This window comes from Pundamilia nyererei, unplaced genomic scaffold (genome assembly GCF_000239375.1).
Source record: "Pundamilia nyererei isolate P.nyererei 1_Seehausen unplaced genomic scaffold, PunNye1.0 scaffold00004, whole genome shotgun sequence".
NCBI lineage: Eukaryota > Metazoa > Chordata > Actinopteri > Cichliformes > Cichlidae > Pundamilia > Pundamilia nyererei.
In genome coordinates this window covers 7081565-7101569 of record NW_005187405.1, presented here as the reverse complement: position 1 = coordinate 7101569, position 20005 = coordinate 7081565, and the positions used below count along the sequence as shown (strand labels likewise).

At 39.4% G+C, this 20005-nt stretch overlaps 1 protein-coding gene across 2 annotated transcripts in view; it reads left to right on the top strand.

Moving 5' to 3' along the window:
- The window catches only part of LOC102205468 (adenylate cyclase type 1-like), a 36959-nt gene that overhangs the window by 12865 nt on the left and 4089 nt on the right, over positions 1–20005 (top strand). For both annotated transcript variants that reach the window (XM_005721399.2, XM_013911407.1), the window contains exons 4-13: positions 2389–2500; positions 11857–11984; positions 13010–13168; positions 13641–13782; positions 15395–15550; positions 17302–17499; positions 17596–17693; positions 17847–17931; positions 18438–18527; positions 19020–19282. In XM_005721399.2, the coding sequence (XP_005721456.1) occupies positions 2389–2500; positions 11857–11984; positions 13010–13168; positions 13641–13782; positions 15395–15550; positions 17302–17499; positions 17596–17693; positions 17847–17931; positions 18438–18527; positions 19020–19282 (1431 nt within the window). The remainder of the gene's footprint in view (positions 1–2388; positions 2501–11856; positions 11985–13009; positions 13169–13640; positions 13783–15394; positions 15551–17301; positions 17500–17595; positions 17694–17846; positions 17932–18437; positions 18528–19019; positions 19283–20005) is intronic.

Below are 20005 nucleotides of genomic sequence, written 5' to 3'. Positions count from 1 at the left end.
CTGCAAATTACCTGTTGGCTATGTATGTATTTGGAAATTCACAAACACAACAATCAGCTAGTCATTTGCCTTTATTAGGCAAATATCATAATAAAAACGTGTTTTATATCCAAATTTGTGCCAACACACTGGACTGGGAAACGAATCAAGCATAGCATTCAACTTTTTTATGTTCAGCCATGTTAGTAAATGACAAGAAAAAAATAATTATAATGTCTTCTACTATTTTGTTCTTCCTTTTTGTAAAACAGAAAAGCTGAAAATCCGTGGATCACAACAATCATTATATTTTAGCATTAGCATCTACTGTAACCAGTAGATATTTATTCTAATGTGATTACAAATCTAGAATAAATGTAACTGATACTCAAACCTGCACTTTGCTCAGTTTAGTTCTCTTTAGAGTTTTAGTCCATTCAAGTTGAAGTGTTTACACTAACATGGTATTTAACATTGCAAGTATTTGTCAGCCCCAGATGGTTGCCAATTAAAACAGTAACACAAACTGAGTCCGCTGCCCCTCATTATGGTGACATCTGTGAGACAGCAAGATGACATTTAGCAGCTCTCTTCTCTCAGAGATCCAGCACTCTGTCACTTTGTGAAAACTCAAGCCTACATGAAAGCAACAGTCTGCCATCAGTATGAGATGCAGACATGCTGGTTGTTCGGGACAGTTAGTATTTGGTGACTGATCGAGTTCACACTCTTCACTGCCACATAGAACTCATTGCGAACACTTTTCATCACAGAGTTCTTTGGGGTATCTGCTCAAGCTGTATTAAAGTATTAATGTGCACAACAGGAAGTTAAACTCTTCACAGTTTTGGAAAACAAAAATATAATCTGAAATAATTCTGTCAGCTCTCTGACAGGGGACGTTTTGCCTATACACACAGGATGGACCTACCATTTGAACTACTATATTGTTAATACAGAATATTTTGCGTTTTTTTCTTTTTTAACCAAAGGGGCAGCAGGGCTGGTTTTAACCTGAACCATCCATCTAAACCATCAGGCTACTAAGCTTGTATCTCACTTACAAAGTCAAAACAAGTAGGCTATGCTAACTACCTTACACTATGGAAATAAGTGCTATCTTTCATGATTCCTCTCACATTTTACCTGTTCAGTGTTATTATTGTCCAGGATTAGATAAAGACTGGGCCAGCTAAGTAAAGTAAGCTGTCTCTCTTTTCTGGGTCCAGTTGTGATGCCAAAAATCAGGATTAGACTACTCGATGATTAAAACACAGGTGGAATTATAGTTGTGGTTAGGTCGCAAACCACGCAAAGGGCAGAAAAAGCAACGACTGACATTATTAGTCTCGCCCTAGCTCACTGGTTTTCAGACTGTATCTGGCATGCATTAATTCAAATGCAAAAAAGAAATTTCACCCCCACCAAGCAAGTTTTTTTAATAAATTGGCAAACAATAAAAATGAGTTTAGAATGGAGTGTTTTTGTGAAATAAAATTAAAATAGCATCAAAAAAACCTCTGGGCCTCTAATCCACTGGCACTATAACTCACTAGGTGACCTCTATGACACTCTATTATGTGGTCTGGCCAGTCATGGGGTGAGAGGCAGGAAATGCCTTGGATAGGTGGACAACACAGGGAGACAGACAGCCATTAAAGATCCAATTCACACTCGACAGAATCACGAAAAAGAAAAAAAGTCAGGCACAGGGAGAACAAACAAACTGCACACAGAAAGGCGTCACCCTAATAACATAATATTGATATGATAATTTGTATTTGATTTCTTTAGAAAACTGTTTAAATCTGATTCACATTTTGAATAAAATCCACACAAAAACACCCAAATGTGTTTTCAGCATACATTTAAAATGAGCTACTGAATCAGCTGACCTCAGGAAGGTTATTCCAATTCACTGACAATGGCAGAAGAGCAAGTGAAACTTAGATGGCTTATTTTGGGTAAAACAAATGCCAGACATGTCAGTTCAGGCACTTTCAGTCCTATATGCAGCCTGTCAAAAGGGAATACCAGTACTCTTGATGGCTGCATTATATCCTAGAATGTCTCCTCTGTGATCCTCGTGAGAATGCTCTTGCTTCTATTTTGAGTGGCTCTGCTTGACTGCGCTGCCAGTCAGTTAGAGAATGGGGCAGGCTCTCTCTCTCTATTTATCTATCTATGTATCTATCTATCTATCTATCTCTGTATATCTATCTAGACTTAATTAATTTAAATGTTGCTTGCATCATTCCAAAGCAATACTCAAACTGATTTTAAAAAGTCATTTTAAGCACATTTCTTGCAGCTAATCTGACCAGGCTATTATTCTTGTTTCATTGATGCAGTTTGCTGTGATTAATTTCCTACATTGACTCAGATTGTTCTTTCCTTTGTCTTTTACAGCATCCTGTTTGCAGATATTGTTGGCTTCACCAGCCTGGCCTCTCAGTGTACAGCCCAGGAACTGGTTAAACTATTAAATGAACTGTTTGGAAAATTTGATGAGCTTGCCACGGTGAGTCAGTCTCCCTTCCTTGAAGACATATCCCTCACTTGCAGCCACTGTTGACATTGTTACAAAGTGGCTTTTTCTCTGTGTGCACACTTTCGCCGCAACACGACACAACTATAGTGTATTGTTGTGAGCATGTGGGGTTTTTGTGCGTATGTGTGTGTGTGTGTGTGTGTGTAATGCTTTGGCCACAAGCTGTTGGCACATTCCACTAGCTTAGCATGATGTCACTATGAATATTGGAAGCCCATATGATGCTTAATATGATTATCCAGTGCTTCATTTTGAGGAAGAGTTGACAGACCTCTTTAATCTGAGCCAGATTTACCCAGGGCTAAATCTTGCATCCTCTCTGGTTGTTTGAATGAACAAAATGAATGATTTTAAGAGCAAAGTTGTACTGGCTACAGTTGCTCTTGGTTTGCATGTGAAAAAGGTTTCAGCCAACCCATCTGTCGATATTTCACTCTTTTTGATTTTGGTGCTGAAAATCCGCTCGGCTTTTGTCATTAAGTTTTACTGCCACAGTTAATCTATTTGCTTTCCTATTTGACACCATCAGCACAAAATCTTTTAATCAAAACACTGTGCATACTCTGAACACATGCTTCCAAAAAGGTATGATATCACCCCATCACCTGTCATGTAAATTTGGTTAAATATACTGGATGTTTGGTGAGGAGGTTGAGCCCCTGCAGATCACCCTGCCACAACCTTAGTAACATATAATCTGGCCTCTGTTACTTACACTAGCCACATACCCTTGTCAAATCCATTAATCCACGGGATTACAACCAACCCCTTTTTTGCTTTCATAGAAGGTTTTACTTGGCTGTGTTGAGAGCTTGTATTTTTAACTTGTTTGTTTACAGATTTAAATTTAGAACTGCCTAAAACGAGAGCTCCATGCATTTGACATATTGTCAAATAAATGTCATCGCCTTTCTAATTAATCTGTGTTCAGTTAGTTTCCCTTATTATTGTTGGTTTGAATTTCTGTTTTCATCCCATGGAAAGTTGCTGTTACTCTGCTATTTTATTAACAAAGTGATTCCTTGTTCTAAAACATACCAACTTGAAACGACGTGGCAGATACATTTTCATCACCCACAGATTTTTGGCTAGAAGATGTTTTTTCTACATTCTATATCTAGAAGATGCCAGTTTTATTGCTGTTGTGAGTTTTGCTGTCTCACTCATTTACTTACAAATAACGTGAATGGGCTGATCATCTTTCGGCCACTTCCTGGGAGCCTGATGTTACACCGAAAGGTTGTCCCCAGCCACGAAGCTTGTCATCAAATGCCCTGACCCAAAACCTCGCTCGTATTGATCGACTTTGGCAGGAAGTGGCAAAGCCAGTGACTCATAGCTGTGGTCACTGTGGGCACGCAGACTCCTCTTGCTCCATACGAAGAGCGGGCGATGCCACATGGCCACCAGGCATCATCTCATAATACCATTCCAGCACCATCCCCACACCACCTGTCCACGCTTTGGACTTGTCAAGCTGCACGGGAAGTGGGCCAGGAACACAGCGTTCTCCTAAAGTGCTGTGGATGTAGCAGACCAAGTCTTCTCTCTTCTCTCAAAAATTCTCAACACAAACGGAAATAAGGCATCAAATCTGAAGCACGCTTTATGAGAATGCCTATACTAACTGTAGTTTCATCTCCTTTTAACCAGAGGGAGCTTGGGAGTCTGAATTTTTATACCACATAAGCATTAGAGTGAAAGAAATACAATAAAATTTCAGCATGTCAGCTCTTTCACCACTTTTGAACTATGTTTTAAGATTATTTAGGACTAACATATACAGAAGTAATGGGATATCTCTGCTAGAAAGAGAGTGTAATTAAAGACAATAGCGGTGAGAATTGTTTTCTCAGAAAACGTGATAGGGAGTGGCACGCCTGTTTGGTGCTTTCATTGGTGCATCACCATGAAAAAAAAAATTACATAAAAAAATTACATTAAGCATCGATTTGCTTCCACTTGTCTAATTCAGGGCGGTGGTCTGGCTGGAGCCCATCCCACCTGTCGCAGGTTGATGGGTGGGGTGCACACAGGACTGGTCACCGTTCTGCAGGGGTAGTGCATAGAAATACACAACCATTCAAGATCCACTTCACACTTAGGTCCAATTTGGATTTACCAACATGTTTTTAGATTGTGGGCAGAAGTCATAGTCCCTGGAGAGAACCCACACAGACATGGGGAAGAACATGCACAACGAGAGCCCCCGGCCAGCTGCTCGATGATGAATTAAATGTCAAAATTGATCATTTAATTTTTTTAAACAACTGGAGGCTATACTCTTTAGTGTAATTTGATTGGGATGGACTTTTATATGTATGTCTGTCGATATCAAAGGTGGACGTACCTACCATGAATCACCCATTAGTTTCTGAAGTTTTGTTTTGAACCCTTTGAAGCCATCTTGGTTTCAAAAACCCAGGTGTGACAAAAAAAGTCTGACTGTCAAAGTGGTTTCATTCATTGGATTATGACCTGTCAATCACAATTCACTAGCTAGCGAGCACACCACAGGAAATCCTCCATTTTAAAACACAGTATGGTCAGTATTTACAAAATAAACTTTTGTTTTTATTCAGTATTACCTAAAAAGACTGACTGAGCCCATTAACTCATCCGGAAAGTGTTTACAGAGGTTAAGACAGAAACCTATAGCCTTCTATAGAACCAGAAGTCTTTTTGAAACCACAGCTATCGCCACCTGGTGGTTCAGAATGCAGGTTTAAGGCACAGGTTGACCACAGTGGCATTAATTTTTCTTAATGCTTGCTTCTTGCTGGATAAAGGGTGACGAGAACAGTGAGGCTGAACAAAAACATAAAGGAGAAAATCCGAATGTAAGGCCTAATAATGCCAAGACACCAGTGACAGTTTTCTCTGAGTCTAAAAGCAACACCTATAACTGTGACAGTGGTCTGGGTCCCTTCATACTGTACCAAGGGCTGCATGTAAATAAGCACTGCCCAGATGGTAAGAAAATACAGTACATGTGTTGTCGCACAAGTTAATAGTAGTAATAAATAATTTATTTTTTTTTAAAGCTTCAGGTCTTGGATCAGGTCCAGATTTTCATTTTAAATTTGACGGTTTGACTGGAGCAGCTCTTGAAGCTACAGGTCAAGGTCAGGTTTAGGTCTCAGCTGTAGTCTTGTGCAGAATTCTGTGACCTGTCTATTTTATGACGCTACCAGATATTCGCCTCTTAGCGAGCTCATCTGTTACAGTACGCGTGCCAATAACACGTCATCAGATCTTTAAAGGTGTGATTCTTCGCTGGGCTGACAGGAGCATAACATATATTTTATGCTCCTGTCCCCTATTTTTTTAAGAGACAAAGCCTGTATTTCTTGCGCTGTGTCATATTAAGTTGGTGTGTCTGTTGGAGGGGGTAGGGGGGTAGCTTGAAAATTGAAGTTTACAGGAAACCCACTCACACTGATCAGTATTTGCTGTTTGATTCCCACCACCCACATGAGCACAAGCTGGGAGTAATTATAACTCTTCACCACCAGGCTGACTACCACTGAGACCAAACACAAGGAGCGCATCTCAGGAAGGCTTTGAAACCTTATCGTTACTCAGACTTGGTGTTTGCTGAAGCTGTGAAAATACAACACACGATTGACACCCAGATTATTATTCCATACATAGCTGAATTGATCAGATTTACTGTACTGTAGAAATCATCTAAACGTAGCTAGATGTTTTACAAATAATATAGAAAAAATATAGAGAGAGAGACAGAAAGATTGACATTTGCAGTGGTTGTTTTTTAAGGATATGAAGAGATGAGGGACATTTATTTCAAAGACACTAATGTCATTTGGCACACCAAATGGTCTTCTTGAGCCCCCCTCTCACTCTATAAACACTTCCTCTCCCTGGCTGAGTTTCCAGCAATCTGTCCAGCACCCAAAACAACAGTTTCAACTGTGAGAGGAACTGAGATTAATTTATGGTTGTTATGGGTGCCATATAACATTAATAGCTCTGTACTGGTTGAGCTTTTGTGCCCGTATGCGTGCGTGTGTCGTGGCTGTTTCTGCGACAAAGTTTCACAAAGCTTTTCATTCTTGTCTCCCTTTTCTCTCCTCTTGCAACACCTCCCTGCATCACAGTTTTCAGACTCCTCCGCTCCTTGTTTCTCAGCTTTTTGATTGACATGCAGCAGCCTACTTTTCTCAACTCTGTCTTTTATGCCCCGTGGTTCTCCGCACTCTCTTCCTCTTTCATGTTTCCATTTTTAGGATGGCTCAGTGATGTATCTATCTTCTGTCTCTTACTTCCTTGACAAGTTATAGGTTCCTTTTCATTCACTCATACATGACTGTTAGAGCTTATAAAATAACCCTTTTCTGCATGTGCAGGTCATGAATGCATATGATTTGAATGATTGATCATGATTTTAAGAGGATAGCAGTTCACCTAGCTGACAAACAAATGGCTGTACGATTATTTCCTAGTTGAGTTGTAGTAAAATATCTGCAAGTGATGACTCACCTAAGTATGCGTAACCTAAGATGCAACAATAACATACCTCAAAACCTGTTATTTTCTGAAAAAAATAACTTTAGAAAAGCTGTCTGTACGCCAGTTAGTATGAGCCAAATACAACTGAATAAAATATTAGCCAAAAACTGGATTATTCTTAAATGGAGCACAGGAACTTGTCACTGCCCACATGATGACAGCTGCCTGCCAGAACGGAAAATCTGGGTGTAGACACAATTAAATAACACTGTTTGGGTTTTTCCCATGAGCAGATGCAAAGATTGCTGTCAAGTCCTGCTGCTTCCTTCAGACTCCTGTGCGCTAAACCCAAACCAAACAAGCCAGCGTGGGCTCTTGACTAGGAGAAAGTGGGAAAAAAGTGTTTCTGTTTCAAGAAAAAAAAATCACATTTAAGGTTTCTATTGCAGTTTTAACAAAAGCTAAACTTACATAATACCTGAAACACAGCATGGTGTAGATTTAACAGGAGGGTCAAAATGTAGCAGGATGAAGCTGAGATTTTGTGAGGTTTTATGATTTTTCTCACACTGTCTATAATGAATCTTTCTGTTGTCTCATTATCACTGGTTTTAAACAAAGCAATACCACTTATAGAAATGTTTTTCTACTCTCCAGGATCATACACGGATCGTATTGTACTAGTTTACACATTTGTTTAACAAGCAAAATATCCCTGGTTCAGTGCCAGGAGGAGACACGAATCTGTCGGGGTCGGATCAGTGAGGTTATTTAGTGTGAAAAAAGAGCCAGCCAAATCAAACATGCCAAGCTGCCTGCTGTGGTGACCTCTTCCCTTGAATAAGCAACTGAAAGTAGCTCTCTTGCTATCATTTTGACCTAAGACCAGACAGAAAGCAAAAAGAAGCAAATGAATTAGGTAGGTCAAATAAAAGGAGGCTGTGTGCTACAAAATAAATGTAGCATCCTGTGAGCTGGATTTTAATTTAGTCCCATATATAATGGCTCTTACATTTTTTGTAACGATACTTCAATGTTGTTTTCCTCAAAATAACTGATATCCTATGAGACTGGTCTTAATGTTGGTCTTAAAATGCTGCACGAGACTTAGTGTCCAAAACGACATTAGCTTCAACTCAGATACATTTTCACCAATTTCTTTATGTTAATTAAAGAAAAACGTGTGTTTCCAATTCTGATCAAACATTCAATAACACCAATGCCATCTTTGAAAATAAACCAGTCCTGAAACGCCAAACAGTTGGTATTTGCCATATCTGTTAAATGCTTCACATCTACATTAATAGATTTCTTTTTTATGCCCACTCACTCCAGCCCACAAGGCTGAGTTGGGAGGAGGAAGTGTTGATATATTTTTCATTTGTTGTTGCACAGAAATTAAATTCAATCATTAAAAGAGCTGGTGGCTAAAAGGGAAACATCCACGCATATGAAGGAGATGGAAAAGCATTAATGGGGCAGGGGAAATATTGAGTTACCCCTGTAATAAATCACTCCCTGTATTGATGAAATGTTGACATGAAAAACTTTATAAGCCAAAAAAAGGAACATATGTAATGGCCTTATGTAAAATTCATAAAACTGTTTGACTACTTCTAATTAGCTGCTGCAAAAACATTGCAACTACCAATATGAACAACCACAGGGCACATTCAGGAACACGTGTGGGGAGGGCCATTTGTCTTACGTCCTTTCAGCCCCCAAAAGTTGCTGGAATGGAATCTTTAGCTCATCAACACAGCAGTGATATTTGTCTTCGTACCAGAGGCAAAGAACTGTGTGTACTGCTCTTTAGGGACTTGTAGGAAATTAAGAGATGAGCTGGCTCATCTTTTTGCTTCATAATCATTTATTGAATGTTCCGCTTCCCTGTATTTGTGTCTCTCCTTCCCTTTGTCTGTGTAGACTGAAATGTGTGCTAATTTACATTCCTGCTAATACTACCACACAATAGTTCTGATTGCAGTGCTCAGTATAAATCCTAATCACATTAAGACATGGCAAAAAAGGTTGTCTTAAAACTGCTTTTCTTTCTTTGTAAATTGAAGTAAGTGTCAAAATCTACCTAATGTTCTGTAACTAGTTACACTGATGACCACCCAGATTGCCCACAATGCTTCAGTCATATGACACTGGTAATCCTGCTTGGGTCTGAATCAGCTCCTAAGCCCTCACACTGCAGCTTAGCACAGGAAAAGTACAAAGTAGGAGACACTGTAAGCACCGGGGCTTTCCCCTGTTTCCTGTAGCTTCAGCTGTGTCTCACTATAGCCCCATCTGTTATTGCTCCACGTTGCCCAGAGTTAGGCTGAAGAGACCTCAGTGGCTCTGTTACAATTTTTTTTTTTTTTTTTAAAAAGTTCTTAGTGGGAGTCTTTACAGTGCTGTGCAAAAGTCTTGAGTCACCTCTAATTTCTTATTTCTAATAGTTTCCTTCCAAGGAGGCTTCTAAGGCTGCTTTCGCTACTCATTTTCAGATGATTTTTATTTTTAAGCCACATTTCATTCACACACAAACACAAAAGCTAACACATAAATGAACCAGTGTTGTGGCAAAACAAAGAAGACAGCATGGCCACAAACTAGCTTTAAATCTTTAGGCACTCTGTTACTAGCAGCCTCTCCTTTTGTTTGTTTACAGATTTAAATTTAGAACTGCCTAAAAAGAGAGCTCCATGCATTTGACTTATTGTCAAATAAATGTCATTGCCTTTCTAATCTAAAAAGATTTGGGGAAACTGAACAAGTTGAGGGCTACTGTTTGTTGAGTCCTAATCAGAAATGGTCTCAATGGCAGCAAATCTTGGAGCGATTCATCCAACTTTGATATTTTTGGTTCAAGTTTTGGAAATATGTACAGATGTTAGGAGACGGCACAACAGAGAGTGTCTAGTATAATGCTATATTTATCATTTAAAAAGAATAGAATTAGTCGCTGTAGAAGGGAATATGCTAGGATTCAAACAAACTATTTTTTTTGTTGAAAGTTTCAAGAGTCCAGTAAAGGCTAGATCATGCTTCTTTCATAGTTGCTGTAGTAAATTCATGCTTTTCTTAATCAACTATATCAAGTGTCAAGAGCGACCAAGGCAGCAAAGGTTTATTGCAGTGCAAAAAAAGAAACCAGGAAGGCAGATAAAAACAGACCAAATTTAGAAAGCTATACATGTTATGTAGCACAATAATGTCATTTTATTTAAAATAGGCTATTTAAAATTGTAATCCTCATACAAATTAGTTGGTATTCTTTTGATCTTTAGTTCTATATATGGGGCTTTAATTTAAGAGAAAATGTCTTTCACAGAGCAAAACTGCCAAGAGCCGCTCAGCACACTGCTGCTGCATAACACTCGGTCTTTTGTAGGTTTGTGTCTAAGAATATATTTTGTACAAACAGCCGCCATGCCACTGAGTACTTAAAAAGCATGACCACAGCAGGTAAACTTGCACAAGACAAAGAGCAGCTGCTAACGAGCCCTGGCTATCTTGCCGAATTTCACATGGCTCCCATGTTAAAAATAGAGCACCCGTCTTGTCATGTGCCCACCGATGTGCATAATTATGAGTCTTTGTGCTCTTCACATGCATGGCCAGCAATCCCATTACCTCCATGGAAACAATGAAGGGTTATGAGAAGGCACCCACGGTAACCTGGTCTCCCTGGTAAAATGAATGCCTGTTGCTCATATCCTGTAATAATGGGTTATATTTGTAAGCTGTTTTTTTCATGCCACTGCTCATTGTGTCTAAAGAGTGAGAGTGAGTAGAGAGTGACTCACCTTATTCCCTAAAATGAAACTGATCCTTTAATATATCACAGCATTGTGGGAGCCATTTTTAGTACGAGTCCATATTTTTAACATTTTTAATGAGATACCGATAAAGAAGCGCAAATATCTTTCTGTCGCAGTCTATTGATTTGTTTGGCCACAGAACTGTCTCGTATACACCGCACAGTCAGTCTCATCCCGTCTTCACAATCAGCTTTTAGATTTTAATGTATGATTAGCACGACCATGTCACTTTCGTGACAAGCTCTCTAATTTAAGTTGCAGGACCATAGGTGGTGTCGATACTGAATGAGCATCAGGCAGTTTCTCTCAATAGCACAGAGGTTAAAATAGAGGGGAGAAAACTAAAAGCTGCTAAGCATCTCAAAAAAGATATAGAGCCACCAAAACATCAACTTTTGTCTTGTGAAGTTCTGTTTTAAAGCCTCAACTTCACTATTTAGTTGTTTTTTGACCTTCTCACCATGCAGCGCACCTTTGAAATGGTCAAAGACACTTAAGAACAAGTTAGAGGCATTGCAGGCCTGAGTTAGCAAGGAGTTTCTGTAATGAATTGTTTAAATAATGTGATATTTAAAAAAAGGCAGAGCTTTTATAACTGTAATGTGATCACATACTGAGTGATAGTGTATTTTGACATAATTTAAATGTACTCAAATCTTATATTAACGATGTTACCCTTGCAAGTCTGCAAGTCTGAAACCACCTGCATCATGAACCTAATCAATCTTGGAAACCGAGCAGCCTGAAGCTACACTTACAAATTAAACTGCTGGGTATGGATCACATTAATCAGTGTAAGGGAAAAATTATATTTGAATGAGAGGATGTTTCAATCAAAGCATCCCTGCTCTTAGATGCCTCTCGTGTGACTTTGATTAAACTGGAGGAAAGTTGCTTTTTAATGTGTATTTTTTGTCAACATGACTAATTACTATTTTTTGTATACGTTTAAAACTGCTGTAGCATCAGTTTGAATGTGTAAGTAAGGGTGATTTCTTTTCTTAAAAATTCTCCTTAAATTGTCTCTGTGACTGACAGGAGAACCACTGTCGCAGGATTAAGATCCTGGGAGATTGTTACTACTGTGTGTCTGGACTGACACAACCCAAGACCGACCACGCCCACTGCTGTGTAGAAATGGGTCTCGATATGATTGACACCATAACGTGAGTCTCTTATGCCTGTGGTTTTCATGTGTGACCCGAGAACACATTTACCCCTTCCAAACTCTGACGCAAAAGTCTTCAAAAAAACAGCAGTGTTCAAAGTCGGGAGGGGGGGGGGCTTTAGGGGGGAAGTAATAGGCTATGTTTTTCTTTTTTTTAAATTTAATTAGAAAGTCGCTGTTTTCTTTGTATAGTTTGGAAGTGAAAAAAGATGCACAAGAAAGTTAGAGACGGAGAAGCTCCAGAAGATTACATCAGATGCTTTTCATGATTTGACTGTAAGTCTGTTAATTAAGATTAAGATCAGATTTCTCCACCAACACTGATTAAATAAAAATGCCCAGCTTTTCAGTCTTTTTGTTCTCGGTCTATTTTGGTACGTTAGAGCAGAGCAGAGCATTTCTGAACAGCTTCTGGTCCTTGAAGACATCGTGACAGATTGTTATATCTATTTATAAAGGACATTTGTGGAAACAGATTCTTAATTTTGGATGTGTGTATCACCTGCATTCGACCTCAATTATTTGTGATCTTAATGTTAATGAGATCGTTTGCTGAATGAATGAAATCAGCGCCGGGTGTACATTTCAAACCATGAAAGAGTTGGCAAATTAGTTGATGTAAACTTCTTATTTAATTACTATATGTGTTCATATACAGTCATACATACATGTAATACATTGTTATTGTAACACTGTGTTTTTTGTGCTGTTTTTAATGCTCTGCCAAATTATAGGCAAACTATTCGATTTAGACAGAGTTGGACAGTTGGGAAAAATGTAGTCACATTATTTGCCAATTTAAAAGATGACAGTTAAAAATTATGGAAGTGTTTGATATTGAAATGGTCCAGATATCATTTAAAAGTATTCAGATTAAAATACACATTGTTTTAAATCCAGTGGATTAGGTTATTAATTATTTTTTAAAGTAATCTGACCCAACTCTGGATATAGATAAGAATATATAGATATTGCTCTGCCATATTACCTCACTGAGACTCTCCATGTTTTTTGTCGGTACAGGTCAGTAGCAGAGGCCACAGAAGTCAACCTAAACATGCGCGTGGGCTTGCATACCGGTCGAGTGTTGTGTGGAGTGCTGGGTCTTAGGAAATGGCAGTATGATGTGTGGTCAAATGATGTGACTCTGGCCAATGTGATGGAAGCTGGAGGACTACCTGGGTCAGTACTCAGCATTTTAAAAGAATACAAGCCTGAACAGCTTCAGACTATTTGTCTCCGCTCTGTTATGGTACCCTGGAAAAAACATCTTGACACATTAAGTGATTTCTAACAAATAAGGTGTTAATATTTTTTGCTCTAGAATCAGTCTTGTTCCCTGTGTTTTTAAAGCATTAGTCGGTGATTTAAGCTAAATCAGGAAACAAGGCCAACTGCAGGGAAGACCCTTATGTTTGAATTTTCCCCACTGGACAAAGAAATAAAGAGAAGCACAGAAGCAGATTCAATTCATCCACAAACTTCAGGCAATGCAATTGTGTGTATCATTACAAACAAATTACCCAAAGAATCTTATTAAGACCCACCAAAGCAGAATTTCACAAGTTATTGTGAACACATCCTTTAGCTCTTGACTCTTCTGCTTATAAGACTTGTTTTAATATTTGCTCTGCTTCCCTTATCTGTACCACAGGAAAGTTCACATTACCAGATCTACTCTCGAGTGCCTAAACGGAGACTATGAGGTGGAGCCTGGAAACGGCCATGAAAGGAGCGCCTTCCTTCAAAAACATGAAATCGAAACCTTCTTTATAGTGCCATCTCACCGACGGAAGGTACCCAGTTGCACTTCTGTGTTTAGTAATATTCTGTATTTATATCTTCAGTAAAAATGAATGAAATCACAGCAATAGTTTTCTATTTGTTTAAACCATTGCCTTGGATGAACCTTTTCGTACTGAGACAGTTTACTGTACATATTAGCTTGCATAGGTAATCCATATTAATTGACCTAACTGGTAAATCAGAACAGGACAGGTTGACAAAGCAGGTTTATCCTGGCCAGTCACTATACTTCAGTAGAAGGATCTACTAGAAAACATGCTTCAAAGACTGTAGAAATGTAGTGCAGTTTGACTACAGAGCTCTCACCCATTTGTTGTTGAGCTGATCTCACGTTCAGCCTGTAATGGATTGGACTGGGGCTACAGAGAGAAAGAAGAAGAAAAAAAAACAGCCCGTGGCATCTATCATCTTAAATTTGCACAGTCCGACAAACTTAAAGAGATATGTGTGTGTCAGTGCATCCACATAAGCATGCACATTTCCAACAGATGTGCCCCAAGCAGCTGGAGAGGGAATTTCAGTCTTGTTACTGTATAACTCTATAAAGCCTTCCTTCTCCTCTCTCCTCTCCTCTCCTCTCCTCCCTTCTACCTGCCTAACAATATTTCTTGCAGCAGGTTTTATGTTATGCAAGCCCACGCTTGCACATAGGTTACATGGTGCCTTATATGAACCTGTTGTATCCCCGTTGCGTGTATTTTTCTTTGAAATGTGAGAGACTTGGCTAATCCTCTAGCTGATGGTTTAACTTCATCAAAGACACGGCTCAAAATAAGATAGGCACAGACTGTATTGTTGGATAGGCTGATATTCTCACTTAGAGACATACGGTGGGGTTACAGATTAAAGGAAAAGCTCAACCCTTGACCCCAACAATTAAGGTTTGAAGTAGTTTCATAATGCTCATAATGTTGCTGGGGGCATTTTGCTGGCATGGTTTGGTTATTCTTGTGCCCTTACAAGGAAGATTCAAATAGTTTTTTAGCAATCACTTATAATATATATTAAATCATTTTGTATCTAAATAAGCGCAATCTCTCCCAGAATTAGAGTGCCCCCATCCATTGGGTGTCACTGAGTGGTTTGATGAGTATGAAAATAATTGGCACCACCAGCTCTCAACCTTGTTGAATATTTATCAGCAATTTTGGACTGATTTGTCAGAAAAGGCTTGTCACTGTCATCACCTTCCAATAGCTTTTGGAAGAATGAATTTCTGTGTTTCCAGTAGATTTCCAGTGATCTGAAGCTGGTGGACAAATGGCCTTGCTAAGAAATGCTATGTTGCATTTTCCCCTCAATTTGCCATTTGTCTCTATTTTCAGCTTTATGTGTTGATGATGACATATTTTTGTTGTTTCAAATGGTGCTTAAACACGTTCTTCAACAGTTTACTGAAAGAGAAACGAGGGCATCAGAGTCACCAAAGGACTGATGTACCTTATTTTAACTGCATTGTTGAGCATGAGCATGATAATAATGACTGGATGCATGTGTCAAGTCCATAGTGCCTGTGCATGAATTATAGACCCTTACATAATATATATTACTGTATGGGATATCATGACTAAATACTTGTTCCCATTTCTTATCTGGTGGCAGATATTCCCAGGATTGATTCTTTCGGATATAAAGCCCGCCAAAAAGATGAAGTTCAAAACTGTGTGCTACTTACTAGTGCAGCTTATGCACTGCAGGAAGATGTTCAAGGCTGAGATTCCCTTCTCCAATGTCATGAACTGCGAGGACGGTGATAAGGTATAAACTCTCAGTGTCTGTGTTGACGTTTCTGTGTTTGTTCTTACTGTGATTTCCGAATAGACGCAACACTGAGTGAAAACCTGGTGAAAAAATTAGGCTTGTGTGTTCTGTGTCATAGGAAAAGGGGTAATGGAGCGTCCTTTTTTAAAGGTCCCTATCCAGTCAGTATGTTGGTCTTGGCAGAAATGTCAATGAGCCTGTTAACCCTCTCAGGCTCAAATTAAGTTTTTGTTGCTAATGCACAAAAGAATACCTGCAGTGGTACTTCTGAGTAAAAAACACTCATAAAATATGTATGTGGGGTAATCAGGTTGTTAGCTTTTAACTGTTGCAACTCTGCAACGCCTGCCTTGAGAGGGTTAATATGGCTAACTGTTAGAAGAAGTGTTGTGTTATTTAACCTTATATGTCTGTAAATTTTTGCACCTACTGCTTAAACAAGGAGTTTCCTGGGTCCGTGTGTGTGTGTTTGTGTGTCTGTTGTACATATTTTCCTGTTAGTAAGGTGTGTAGAATTTATATATAAACTTAAAGGTACAATATTGTTGGTTTGTGTGTAACATATTTTACAAGTGGCTTTTTTCCTAGAAATTTATGGAAGTTTCAGTTTTTAAGATGTTGGCCTTTTTAAGATGTTCAAATAATCTTTACCTCACACTGCATGATTATATGTCTCCCCATTAACGGTAATCACAGCATCCTCCCATCAGAGACAACAAGCAGATTAGCATAATACACAAAACAGTAAAAGCTTATGGCCTTTGTCATGGGCGGTTTAGTTGTAGTAAACCTTCCACTGAATGGTAAATTCAAATTCAGGCCACACACACTAGTGCTCAGTGAAAAGATGTATGCATTCAAGACACGAATGCAAGCAATATGAGGGACGAGGGATGAATGAATAGGATAGCTGGTGCAGCAGACACGGTTACATGATGTGTCCCGTGCTGCACTGAGCACAATATAGAACATAAGGAGACGTCAGGATCTGCAGGCCACTGTGTTTCTGCCTTATAAATAAACCAAAACAAGAGAGTGGGGAATGCAAAAAGAAATGGGGGGAGTGAAAATGGGCCAGATATAAAGACTGGACTGGTGAAGGGGATATAAACAGAAGTGAATATATGGAAGCAGGTAAGAAAATAAGGAAATAAATATGAAAAAATAAAGAATGAATATACATAAGATGAGTGAGTAAGAGCAAGGTGAGGTAAGAAGATGGTATTACAAAAAAACTGAAGTTGAAAATAAGAAGTAAGCAAGTGGATACGCTTAGAGAAGAGACAAAGAAAGGAGACAGTGGCACAGGAAACGAAGCAGAAGAAATCAGTGACATCCGTGAGCTGAGCACATCCATGTCATGTCACGAGCTCGTGAACACCGGTGATCCTTGATCATGCTCTGATCACCTACTGTGCTGTGTTCAGATAGCATGCTAACTTACATGAACAAACACACCTACACGTACACACACACATACCCAAGGTGTTTGCTAAGCTGCTCACTTTGGCTGCCGAGGACACAGCAGGGTGCTTTCAGTAATGAAGTTAAGTGTGAAGGCAATGTCCTAATTTGAAAGTATAATCAGCTGCCTGTGTTTATTGTTGACTCTTATTCACCCTTGTTCCTAATATGATAATACTCAGGCATTGCAGAGAATACAGGGTGCTGTATTCACCAAACTATTGTTGTTTAAGCTCTGCATTGTAAAGTGAGTGGAGATTTCTTTTCATTTTGTTTTCCACCAGCGGAGGGCCATGCGAACGGCTCCACAGAAAATGAGGAACCGCTCCAACGCTAACCAGGCTAATGTGATCCAGAGCAGCCCCAGAACACGGGTCAACCGCTACATCGGTCGGCTGATTGAAGCCCGTCAGACCGAGTCTGACACGGCAGACCTCAACTTCCTCACGCTCATGTATAAATGCTCTGAGCGTGAGCACAGGGTGAGGGAAACTGCACTGAGATGTTGCTCAATCATGTTACAATTCCACATTTTATTGTTTGGTTACTCGCTCTTTTTGGGTTTTGCCATTGTGCAGTACCACCAGGTGCCTGATGAGTACTTCACCAGCGCAGTGGTCCTCTCCCTGATCCTAGCTGCTTTGTTTGGCCTTGTCTATCTTCTCATCATACCACAGTATGTACCGAAAATGCTTCTGTGGGTCCCTTCTTTGTCTTTCTTTTTTTTTTTTTCCCTTCCCATTATTTTATCTCTCCAGCTGCCTCTTTAACATACCGAAGTCTGTCTTACTAACCCCATCATTCCCCTCTCTCCTTTTTTTTCTCTCAGGGGCACAGTGGTGCTAGTTCTTCTCGTCTTCTGCATCTGTTTCCTTGTAGCTTGTATCATGTACCTCCATATCACTAGAATACAGGTAACTACAGATGCTTTCCTTATCCTATTGAAGTGAAGGTCTTTTTTTTTTTCATTTATTAGAGCATTAACCTACACCACAGATGCATCTACCTTCTGTTATCTGCAGTTTAGAAAACCTGGCAAGGGAAATGTTCTCCTGTATAGGTTTTTGCTGACCAAAGACAAATTATAAATGTATTTTGTGAAACCATGTAAGAACAATTTAATAACCACTAGCTTTGAGGTTACATCTATGCCCCTGTGTTGTATTTAAATTAAAATCGCTCTTCTAGAATTTGACCAGTTTAGAAGCTTTTTTAAACTTTGTAGCTTCTCACATGCTTGTCTTTTTTCTCTTTTTCTTTCCTCAAACCCAAAAAATTCTTGTCCATCATAACATTTGTTCTTCCTCAAGCTGTACTTATAGTTATTAACACTCTGCCAGATTATATTGGTGTTGTCTAAATGCATTCAAGGTATTCTAGGCAGTATTTATATAATAGTCTCTATATTTTTTTCTGTCAGTGTTTTCCAGGGTGCCTGACCATTCAGATTCGCACTGCTCTCTGTATTCTCATAGTGCTCTTAATCTACGCTGTGGCCCAGGCCTGTGTGGTAAGTGTAAATGCAACAGTAAAAAAGTGTCATCTGCCACAAACTACCCACCTGACTGGCCAGCCAGCTAGTAAGAAAAATCTCACCGTGTTTTGAGCTGCTGCTGTTCCCTCTGATTTAACGGTGCCAGTGGGCTTATTTTAAAAATATGTTTAATTATTATTTTAGAGGTGTTGCTTTAGATGATGTGCAGTTGACTGTGAAATTAATAAAGCTAAAATTGTGGCGTTATCATAATTTAATTATCCCATTTTTGCTGTGTTTACATATGTCATGTATAACATAAATCTGAAAGCATTCAAAGTTTGAATTATGGTCATGCTATGTATTTAAACAGCTTACACTATCCAGCTGTACAGTGCTGTTCAACTCATGTGTTTTGTTTTTTCTTTAATGAAATGTGCAGACAAGGCAGACCGTGAATGTAGATGAGCATTAAGCCTTTCTCCAGAAATATTTCTCACTTTGCATTGCTGTGTTTGCTTTTGACAGGTGGGCTGCATGCCCTGGCTGTGGGGTAGTGCCAATACAAACAGTTCCATCATCATCATTGATGTGGATAGCGGCGCCAACCACACCATGGCAGAACTTCCTTGTGACGGCGCCCGCTACGCCTTTCTCTCATGTGTGGTGGGCACACTTACCCTGGCGCTTTTCTTGCGCGTCTCCTGGATGCCAAAGATGGCGCTAATGCTTCTTCTGGGGGTGCTGTATCTCACCGTGTTGGAGCTCAGCGGCTTTCGCAAGACTGCAGGGTGAGAGGTTCACGCCACGACGTATTCAGAAAGCTCAGACACATTCCTGACTTTCCCTGAAGTTATATGACAACAATGAAGTGAGAGATCTCGCACAGTTGTTATGCATCATGCATTATGTGCGTCAGTCGGGTATCAGAGGTAATGCCTGGCTGTGTAATAAACAGATAGGCAAGAGTTGGAAGCGCATTTACAGTACATGTGCTGAGATGTATGTGTGTGGAGGAGTTGTTGCTTGTCTTCAGCCCACACACTCTTTCATTTTCCACCCTTTGAAGCAGCACACATGCTTATTAGTTCCAAATCAGAAGCCTAAAAGGACAATGTGGGCTGCATGATGGGACCACGTTAGCTATTTCAACCCAGTACTGAGGGACCATGCCAATTTTATTAGAGCTCAGATCCCAAATGTGCAACTGAAAAAAATTATTATTCTGAATTTGTTCAGGTCAAGGTAAGGATTAGTTTTGAAAAAAAAACAAAAAACTTTTAGATTTAATCATGCACAAGTTAATAGTAATATTCCATGATTTCAGAATACGTTATAAGCACAATAACGTTGTTTTGTTTTTTTTTTTTTGCTTGCTTTGTTTCCATGTCCTTCTAAAAAAGCCCTTGCTTTCATACTTTTGTGAAGTAACTCTACTTGTGATCACTCCCGACGCTGTGGGGGGTCCATTCAACCCTCCTGTGTAGTTTTCTGTGTGGTCTGGTCCAGTGCTG